At 32.2% G+C, this 10913-nt stretch overlaps 1 protein-coding gene across 1 annotated transcript in view; it reads right to left on the reverse strand.

Moving 5' to 3' along the window:
• Nucleotides 1-3969: 3969 nt before the first annotated feature.
• Nucleotides 3970-10913, reverse strand: part of Smp_165410 (putative lhx3) — a gene marked incomplete at both ends in the record, with an annotated part of 10164 nt that continues 3220 nt past the window's right edge. The window contains 4 exons of the mRNA XM_018793288.1: nt 3970-4580; nt 6155-6414; nt 9565-9610; nt 9942-10115. Coding sequence (XP_018647815.1) covers nt 3970-4580; nt 6155-6414; nt 9565-9610; nt 9942-10115 — 1091 coding nt within the window. The remainder of the gene's footprint in view (nt 4581-6154; nt 6415-9564; nt 9611-9941; nt 10116-10913) is intronic.

Raw genomic sequence — 10913 nt, forward strand, 5'->3', positions numbered from 1 at the left:
AATTATTAATAGAATTTGTTTCATATCAACGAGCACTTCATACGCAAAGATGAACAGTGGCCAGCAGTGGAATCCAGGACGCGAGTTTCGTCCTATTTGGGACTCGTCAGCTGGATGTACCTGCATCTCAGAGTTGATGGAAAGATTCGAACAAACAATACCAAGTGAATTTAAACTTCACCCCATTGCACAAGCAAGTGGCTATCAGGACTCAATAGTTGAGTGGATAACGCGATGGGGTTTGAAGCGGAAGGTACTGAGTTCGAGTCCCAGAGTGAACATCAGCTCTGAGATGCAGGTATATCCAGCTGACGAGTCCCAAATAGGACGAAACGCGCGTCATGGATTCCAGTGCTAGCCACTGTTCATCTTTGCTTATAATGCTCGTAAATTAAGGCTATATCGAGGCAATGAACATATGCCAATAAGAGACTGATCAATTGCAGTCCTAAAAATCAATGGGAAGATTCAAATAAGCAACACCAAGTGAATTTAAACGCTTTATGCGTTCGTGAAAATATGATCTTTAGTTGTAAATACCATTTTGTTATGAGGTCATTAATTGTGTATAATTTGTTTACCACAATAACCTTAACTATTTCATAGGCTTTTCAACTGAGATCAAATTTATGGGTTCAGCCTTATGGTAATTAATGATGGTGAGTTTTAGGCCAGTTATAAATTTCCCTTTACTTTTTCTGTAACCACTACCGATTGTTATTAGAATCTGTTTTTAATATTATTTGAAGTTTTGGATCTAAAGATGTTAAAGTCAATAAAAATCATAATCTGATAATATCTACTCACTTCACAGATTCTGCAGTTTACTTCTATTCAGAATCATATGTTAAGTCTCTACCATTGGTATTTGTAACTCACAAGAGAGTGATTTGTTTATTTAACACAGACATTTATCATAGACATTAACACCGTTGGACGCCAAATCAGTGGTCTATCGGTTCAGTGCTCTGGCGCGAGACTGGTAGGTCCTGGGTTTGAATCTCGCGAGGCGGGATGGTGGGGGCGCAGTGGTGAGGAGTCGCACAATAGGACGAAATGGCCGTCCAGTGCTTCCGGGTTTTCCATGGTGGTCTAGCCTCAATTGACTCATGATCTCAACTATATAAAACATATAAACGACTTCTAGTGAACTTGAAGGTTAATCACATTTAACATTCTGTATCAAATCCTAACTATTCAGTGCAACTATCTAATTTTGTAGGTTTGCTTCGAATTTATCTGCATAGTTCTTGACATAGGAAGGAGAGTATCGAGTTACCAATACTTAATTAACAATCAAGTGTTCATACCACCAAGTCAAATGTTATATAGTTTAAATGAATCGTTTAAAAATTTTTAATTACGGAATCTCTTATATTTTAATTAAAATGACAATATACCAGATTACTATAAACCATAGCTAATAGACATTAAATAGGAATAATATATTTGTAAAATCTCCGCAAATGAATTTGAAGTAAATCCAACGTTTCGCCTGGCAATCTGGTCCAAGCTTTTTCAAGAAATTCCTTGGCGCTCAAATACTGTGAAACTGTTCGCTCTAATTTAGACGAAAGTTCTTATACATAACTAATAGAATTATGGAAATATTCCTTAATTTTAGACTTTGAATTTTTACTAAACACCCTAAATTACTTCTGTCTATTTAATTTTGAGTAAAGAATATTCAGTTGAACTCTTATTATATATAAACTTTAAAACAAATAGGCCTTCACATTATTTTGGATATGTCCTTGCTTTCTCCTGTTAAATTATTCATATTTTTCTAATTCAACATAGGAAGTCTTAAAAAAAGAAAAGCAGAATTATAAACAAAGAATATTCTTTTCAATAAGCTCTTATCAAGTTCTTTAGTTGTACATTTTAATTGATACTTCAGACGGTTAGCCAAATACATCTTTTATAGTTAGAACGTGAAAATTTAAGAATGTTGGTAGCACTGTATACAATTGTTAATGTTGAAATGACTAGTGTTATAGTGATTACTTAAATAAGTTTACAGATTATATGAAACTAAATAATCGTATAATCTTATCATTACATCAAATGTTTAGTCGATGATTACATAATGTTTACAGTGGTGTGAAGAATTCTAAGGAAATTCGTGCAATAATTTATTATGGAAAAGGTTTAATGATATATATATAATCATTTACAAAAAGAACATCGATTTGATAACTTCACATGAGTTAAAATTGTATGAATTATATCGTGGTGTAGGTTGCTTACATCCACATAAGTAGTATATGACTATGGTCGGGCATTGAATGTATTTCAGTAGAAGATCGATAAGGAGAGAACGGAAACGAAACGCGATTACGATGAAAATGTATGAACAATAATAATCGGAGACTATGGACTGATATTTGCAGAAGGAATGCTCAAGATTGAGACAATTAATTGATAGTTTTCAAATTAACTGTTTACTGTATAGTTGTCAGATTTTAGTGAGATATTCTGTAATTTTCGTGTCAAATATACTCGATTGTTCCCACTCTAGTTCTTGTTCACTACAATATCACTAGTAAACCATGTATATGTAAACTGATTGTCAATTTTCATTATTCAATAACTTTTTTCATTCACTACATTTCATCCTAAAAAACATTCCGCATACATTTGTGTTTACAATTCTTATGATTCTTAATTTCCCTTTAAAATTATGGAAAATCTCTTATCTTGAAACATCCAGAAAAGAAGTCACTTTTATCATTTGTGCACTTTAATCAGGGTTTTATTAAAGGGATGATATTCATTCTAGTTACTTACTAGAGTATCTATGACATCTAGATGATAAACATAATCAAAATTATGTGATTCTTAGTGGTAAATGAAAATAATGCGTCAAAAATTCGAAAAAAACTTGACTCGTTCGGGAAATAGAGTTTTATTATCATTATTACTGAGAACCTTGTGAAGTGAAAGTAGAATTAATGATAAATTAATGTCAGTCAAATGGTAATTAGCAGGCAAACTATACAAATTCTATTAGAAAAAAGTCCTAGTCTTCCAACCAATTGAATTCTATGGTTAAATTCATGAGTCAATTGGAGCTAGAACATCATGGAAAACCTGGAAGCACTGAATGGCCGTTTCGTCACAGTATAGGACTCCTCAGCATTGCGCATTCACAATCCCTCACACGATACTCGAAATGGTGGCTAGCAACGGAATCCAGGACGGACGTTTCGTCCTATTTCGGACTCGTTGGCTGGATGTACCTTCATCTGAGATTTGTTGTTCACTCTGGAACTGAAAACCTATACCGTTCGTTTCAAATGTCATCTCGCTATCCAAAATTCTTATAAATTACTTCAAAATACAAAACTGAATAGGCAAAATCTTATTGTTGTAAAGTTTGCTTAATATTAGGTATAAACAATATCTCATGGCTTTTTAGGAGTTCTACAGTGAGATGAAAGTGTCTTATTGATTATTCGAAGTAGTAAAACAATTTTAAAGGCAACTTTTAGTTTTGAAATTCGAAATAAAGGATATTATTATTATTATGAATAGAAACAATAAATAATTATCTAAATTGGTAGGTACATAATGAACTAACTGATAGACTTTCATTAAAAACAATACTTATACAATAAAACAAATCAAATAATATTGTCCAACAAAGTGTAATGTGTTTAGAGACAAGCAGCATAGATGTCAACACAGATCATAAGACAAAGATCAACAAATTACATCACGAATATGCCAGAAATTCTGAATTCAAATAATGAATTTCATTTGAAATTTTTATTTTGATAAATACTACTGAAAACGATTTTCAGTACCATTGTATTTCTTTTGTTCATAATCTGTTATTAGTTTTGTAAATGATAAGCAAAATGTTTTCCATAATATATTCTGGTGACTACAAGAGGCTCGTATGAATCACATCATGTTGTACAGTGGTATATCATTATTATTGGGTTAATTTTTAAGCAGGATTCTTTATGATGAACTCGATTGAGGAATGCCATATTGTGAAAGACTGCTAGCATTTAGACAATAAGGATAGAAGTCAACAGGCTGTAAATATGTTTCTTTTGTTGACAATTCACTGTTGGATATAACTTGCTTATTCAAGCTAAAGCAATTTGAAACAAATGGATTTGAAGCAAAATGTAAAATGTTATGATTCTTATTATCTGGATCACTTAAAATACTGATATTATTTTCTATACTGTGTTTTAAGATAATATTATCATTATTATCTGGTTTGAACGACTGATCATCCACTGAAAAGCCTTGATTTTGAAGAGGCTGTGGAGTAGATAACCATGTATGAGTAGAACCATGAAATTTCGCATCATGGACTTGTTCTGCTTTTGTTGAAATTAAGTTATGAACTGAATGGTTCTCGTATAAGGTAGACTTTGAAGATGCCTGTAAAAGTGCAGATTTATTGTCATGAGTTAGAAATTCCTCTTTGTTTAGTGGTAATTTTTCAGTGGTTGATGTATCTGTAATATGTTTCGAATGTGAAGTATCGCATACAACAGAAAAATTGAAAGAATGATTCAAATCTTCAGGTTCCTCTAAACAGTTGCTGTCTGTATCACCTAAGGATGGAAATTTACATTTTCATATTATGCAACATGGGCAAAATATAAATCAAAAATTTTGAAAAAACAGTTTTGTGAATACTTCATAGACCGAAAGTTACTTTTTTTACCCCATAGAAGGTCTCAACATGGATTATATATGTTGTCTTAAAAGAAACAGAGAACATCTTAACGGTAATTCCTAAATTCTGATTTTTGCTTCAGTGATAGTGACACAGTAACGAGTATTTTCAATATAACACCATTGTATACCGTAATAAGAGATGAATCAGTTGAAACAATATGGTCTACCCAAGTAACACTCATCAGAAGCAAGAACTCCGCACCGAAATGCCACTAGACTTTTTACTATAAACTGTTGTCATAAGTCACTTATTGAATATTAACTTAGTCCAATTGTTATAAATATCTCCAGAAGCTAACTATTCAATAGTTGGCAAAATGATCACAAATATGGAATGTTTGAATTAGAATCCAATGACTCTGTTAATCCGTAAACTTACAATCCTTATATTAAAGTTAATTGTTCAAAAATTCCATAAACCGACTGAAACAGTCTTAATCAAATATTGGATCATAAAATCTATTCACTGAAACTTAAAATAATCTTTGTTACTGTTCTAAGAGCTTACTTAAAACTAATAAATCTTAAAAATTGAATTCATGAGTCAATTGAAGCTAGACCATCATGAATAACCTGGAAGTCCCATACTAGGACGAAACGGCCGTCCAGTGCTTCCAGGTTTTCCATGGTGGCCTAGCTTCAATTGACTAATGAATTCAACCATTAAATTACTAAAATCCCCACGAAACCCTCTTCTAATTATAATAAACCTTAGATTGAAATAACCCATTAATGATTTAGTGTATTTATACAAAGGGTAGAATTCATTCTTATCTTAGCAGAGATTACGACGCTACATTTACTAAACAAGCTTTAGAATTTAGTAAAGATGTAAAGAATAATTGACTTTTCTGTCAAAAACCCACTTTTTTCAAGTTAAGTGAAAAAGAAGGAAGTTTTAATTATAAAACACAAATCACATTGTGAAGGAAGAGATATCAACTTTAACTACCAGTACTGAAGAATGACGATATTTTATTTCCTTGTCATTGAATTGCTTATTTATTTTAAATTATCGAATCATACTATCATACGGACAATAATTAATATAGCTGTAAGAATAAGAGGATATCACATATAAATCGAATTATTTTAAAAGAAAGAGTACGGTAGAAATTCTCTATTACTTCAAATGTTTCTTCGGAAACAATTCCATAAAGTGAACCATTTCACTATACTGCATTTTTAAGATTAAGATGATCTTATAAATCTCGAAAACGCATAACATTTGTACTTAGTTACTACTAAGGAATTACTTAATATTTTCAATTTGTTTCCTCACTGGGTAACAAACATTCCTAATAATTATCCAAACTGTGTCCTATTGATGGATAAAAATAAAATCTGTTGAAGATTGTAGATAGTCAATAATTAGATAGAATCACTTCTATCTTACCATTTCATCACTTAAATTAGAAAACTTGAGTATAAGTAAAAGTAGACTTACTTGAAACAGAACCTTGAAATTCATCCTTAGATAAATATTCATCTCCACTAGTTGAATCATCCAATATAATTGAATTATCACCACAGTATGGTGCCGAACTTTTGTCTAAATCATTTGAGCATGTTGAATATAAGTATGATTCATTCATACAAACAGGGGTACTACTATTAGTACTTGTATTTGTACTACTAATTAATAAAGAATCAGAAATTGACCAGATATTTCTTCCAGCATCTTTTTTTAATCTTTTCTCTTTTGCCCTAATAAATAAGACACGAAAACATTAAATCTAAAAATTAATTTAACTAATTAGTTTTAATGTTTACACATTAATCAAACAAAAGATTGTCAATACATCGTATATTCTGACCTTAACTTACATTAATTACAGTAAGTATAAGCTAAGAAGTTATATGTAACAAGATCGAAGTAAATTTGTATTAATCAGTAAAGGGTTGGGGAGATTGTTAAGTTTTTGATTGAGATCATGAGTCGATTGATGTTAGACCACCATGGAAAACCTGGAAGCACTGGATGGCCATTTCGGCCTATTGTGGGACTCCTTGCCAGTGCACATCCACGATCCCGCCTCGCGAGATTCGAACCCAGGACCTATCAGTCTCGCGCACGATCGCTTAACCTCTAGACAACTAAGCCGGCATCCAATGGTGTCAATATCTAACTTCAACCAATCCACGAAATCTGAACAACCGTTCATCAATTGTCTTCAGTGAGTTAATATCTCTACAACAGACCTGGTTGAACTCCACTGGTCACCATTAGTACTTCTAAATAAATTAATATATTTGTAATATCCCTGATGTGAACCGCAAAACAAGAAGCCTTAACAAATTACGGAAGCTATTTTTGGGGACGTTAATTCATTTAATTCGAAGCTTGTAAAACTGTAACATTTACTTTTTGCCCCTAGCCTATTCTACAGATCATAAGCTTTCGTTTGATGTATAATTCATTGCCATAGCATTTTCTGTTCTAAAGCTATTGTCATTTAGACGTAATCTTTTGTACCCTATTTTCTACTATAATCCCCCAGTTTTGGACATAATTGTATTTTTCTAATTATTGTACGTTGTGGTCAGCTTAGTCATCTATTTATTCATGTAACTTTTCACTCTAATCTGAATTGGGAATTCGAGTGCTAGATCGGGGTTGGAATAAAGTGATTAGTGTTCCAGCTGTCTTTGTCTTCTCTCTCTCTCGCGTGCTTGCCAGCCAATCAGGGATAGAATAGTTTTCGTCTCTCTACCCCCACTTCGAACTCACACATATTAGCCTCAAGGTTAAGCCAGTCAGCCTATCGGGTCAAGGTCTTAATCTACATTAGACAAGTCATACTCGGCACAAAGTGGGTAGAAAGATTCAAGGACGTAACAATCCCAATGAATAGAAAAATTAGATTTTCTGACACCAATTTATTCAGACCTGTTTTCTTGATTGATCGCACCTAATATTCGTGTTGTTCCATTGTACTATTTAAACTTAGATTAATGTTGATTTGGTTATTTATTCTCTGAAGAAGTGGCTTACACTGAGTTACAAAACGTCAGAAAATCTAACTTTTTCTACTGATTGGGATATTACAAATATATTATTTTTATTTATAACAATCTACCTAATTCACTTAGTGGCTATCAGGACTCAGTAGCTGAGTGGATAACGCAATGGCGTTTGAAGCGAAAGATACTGGGTTCGAGTCCCCAAGTGAACATCAACTCTGGGATGCAGGTACATCCAGCTGACGAGTTCCAAATAGGACGAAATGCGCGTCCTGGATTCCACTGCTAGCCACTATCCATCTTTGCTTACAATCTACCTAATGCTCAATTTGTTCAAAATTATCAAATTAAAACTTGGTAATGATACCTACATTGATACTTCCTTATTTTTTTTGTTCATGAATTCATCAAATATAACGAAATTAATATAAATCTATCAGCTTAAACTATTCATGGTAATAGTCTATACTGTTTTCGTCCATGATACAAACCGAGCTCATCAGTTGTACAACGAATTGTTATATTCATTGAGACTGGCCATTCGTTTTTAGAATAATTAAACTTCTTGGTATATAAATTTAGATATTATTATACAGTATATTTCTTATATTAATTCCTCTGTACCTTTATATATATATATATATATAACTCTTGAGGGAATAAGTCAAAATAAGTGAATATCTTTTCAGAGTAAAAAATGAAGAACTTTTCCAAGTCTATTTATAATCAGCCAAATATTCATACTTTATTTTGTTTTATAATATATATATATAATTCGATAACACTTAATATACATATTTGTATATATGCAAGAGTAGAGGTAGTGAAGAAGAAAAAAAAGAAGAGTTCACACGCATACAATTGGATATGCAAAATGAAAAATGGACAGAGAAAAAAAACAAAGAAAAAAAACCACATGCATAACTAACAATTCTTTAAAGTAGTTTTTCTTCTTTTTGCAAGGGTGGTTATATGATGAATTATGCATTCCAGTGGAAATACAAAATGTATGCATGAGTGAATGAATTTTTGAAATCCATTCACTCATCATCAATTCAAAAGCCAACAACAAAAAAAACAACGACAACAGCAACCACAGTAGAAATAAATATTTATTTTCATCAACCAGAAATGGTTGTTCTTTTTTACCTTGGGGAATATTTTGTATTTTCTTATTACGTATACATACACACACAAATGAAACTAGAATGATAGAAGTAGAGAGAGAGGGGGGGAATAGAAAGTAAAGAAAGGAGAAAGGGAGATAGAAAGAAAAAATAAATAGACAGTAAAATAAATACGATAGACAGATAGATAGACGGATGTGAACATTCTGTGTACTTTTTTTTATATTTAACCAGTGGTTGGTGTAAAAATGAAGGTGGTTTTGAGTTAATAATGAAATTGATAGAAAAGCAACGTAGAAAGTGAATGATTTTTCCAAATTTTTTTACTTCTTTTATGCACATTATATATATATATATATATATGCTGCATCTATATACCACTATCATGCTTATTATAAAAACGAAGTTATTCAAATTAAGAAAGACGAATTTAATGCTAATTCGACACTAAGTTTTATATTCATTTTAGTTATTATGAAGTAAGTATTGGTAGAGATTATGTAAGCACCATATTAGATCTTCGGCTTCATATCCAGTGAGACTAAACCATCGCAATTAATCTTGCTTATGCTAATTAGTCACTATATGGACCTTAGATTTAGATTATGTAGTTATTAAGAATAATAGAGATGTATCTCTCAGTTGAAAATGTAGACACTGGTCTAAGGGATAATGTGCATTTTCAATATGGGTTGGTTGAAATCATTCAATAGGAATCCATTGATCAACGTTTTCTTTCTACTATTTAACAGTGGAATGTACTTACAGTCTTAAGGGTAATGGTAGTTTTTTATAGGTTTGAACTGATATGACTTATCGACATAATTATAGATGTTACGGTCGAGCTATTCCAATGGTTACTGAACTCCAGTATAATCTGAGTAATTAAACTGGAACATTCAGGAGTTTTTATTTTATTATAGTTTTGACTAACATATCTACTTTGGATAACTGAAATACACCTATACATAATGTCCCTAATAACCTAAGTGTGTTTCACTCGGTATTTAGGATTTTGATTTCATTTATAGATTTTCCACATATCACCCGATGTTAATTATCACTATCAATCATTATTGAATTGAAAAATTAATTATTTTTTTTCATTTTTAGTAATTTTATTAAATATTTAAACTTACCTACGATTTTGAAACCATACTTGTACTACACGCATATCTAAACCAGTCTCTTCACTAAGCTGTTCTCTGATGTGACGTACAGGTTTTGGACTTTCACTATAAACCCTTTTAAGTGCTTCTAGTTGTTTGGCTGAAATAGTTGTTCTTGGACGTTTATTAGCATTGTCTAATTCTGCTTCTAAAAAAATTTAGATGTAATGTAATTCATTTAACAATTAGTTAAGTATATTCGTAATTTAAGGGGATCAAATGGTAACATTAATACATATGCATTTCTTTTTGTAATATCACAATAAAGTCATTGCATTTCCTGTAAATAAAATTCACAAGTTGAATTTTGTGAAAGTTAATCTCAAGTCCCATAATGTTATATTCAATGTATGAAGTTATCTATGATGGCCTGATTCAGAAAGGTGTAAATTTATTATGCAAATAATATAATTTTAATAGTTGAGATCATGAATCAATTGAAGGTAGACCACCATGGAAAACCTGGAAGCACCGAACGGCCGTCTAGTCCTAATGTGCAACCCCTCACCAGTGCGCATCCACCATCCCGCCTTATGAGATTCGAACCCAGAACCTGTCAGTCTTGCGCGCGAGCGCTTAACCACTAGACCACTGAGCCGCCATCCAACGGTGTTAATGTCTAACTTCAACTAATCCACGAAATTGAGTGATACATCTGTGGTGTGGTCTACTTATATCTATATAAGTAGTATATGGTGTTGGTCAGACATAGAATGTATTTGGGCAGAAGACCGATGAGCAAAGAACTGAAATGAAGCGCAATCGTTTTGAAAATGCATGAGCAATGAAATTAGAGACACCCTGTTTGTCCGTCACGTTCACCAACTCCTCTTCTCCAGGTGTCGTCGACTCGCCTACAACACACAACGAGAACACTCAGTCAACCAACATGTATGTGCACACGTCAATACCATCACAATCTATCCATCAATACCTCAATGTAGAA

This window comes from Schistosoma mansoni, chromosome 1, assembly GCF_000237925.1.
Source record: "Schistosoma mansoni strain Puerto Rico chromosome 1, complete genome".
Lineage (NCBI taxonomy): Eukaryota > Metazoa > Platyhelminthes > Trematoda > Strigeidida > Schistosomatidae > Schistosoma > Schistosoma mansoni.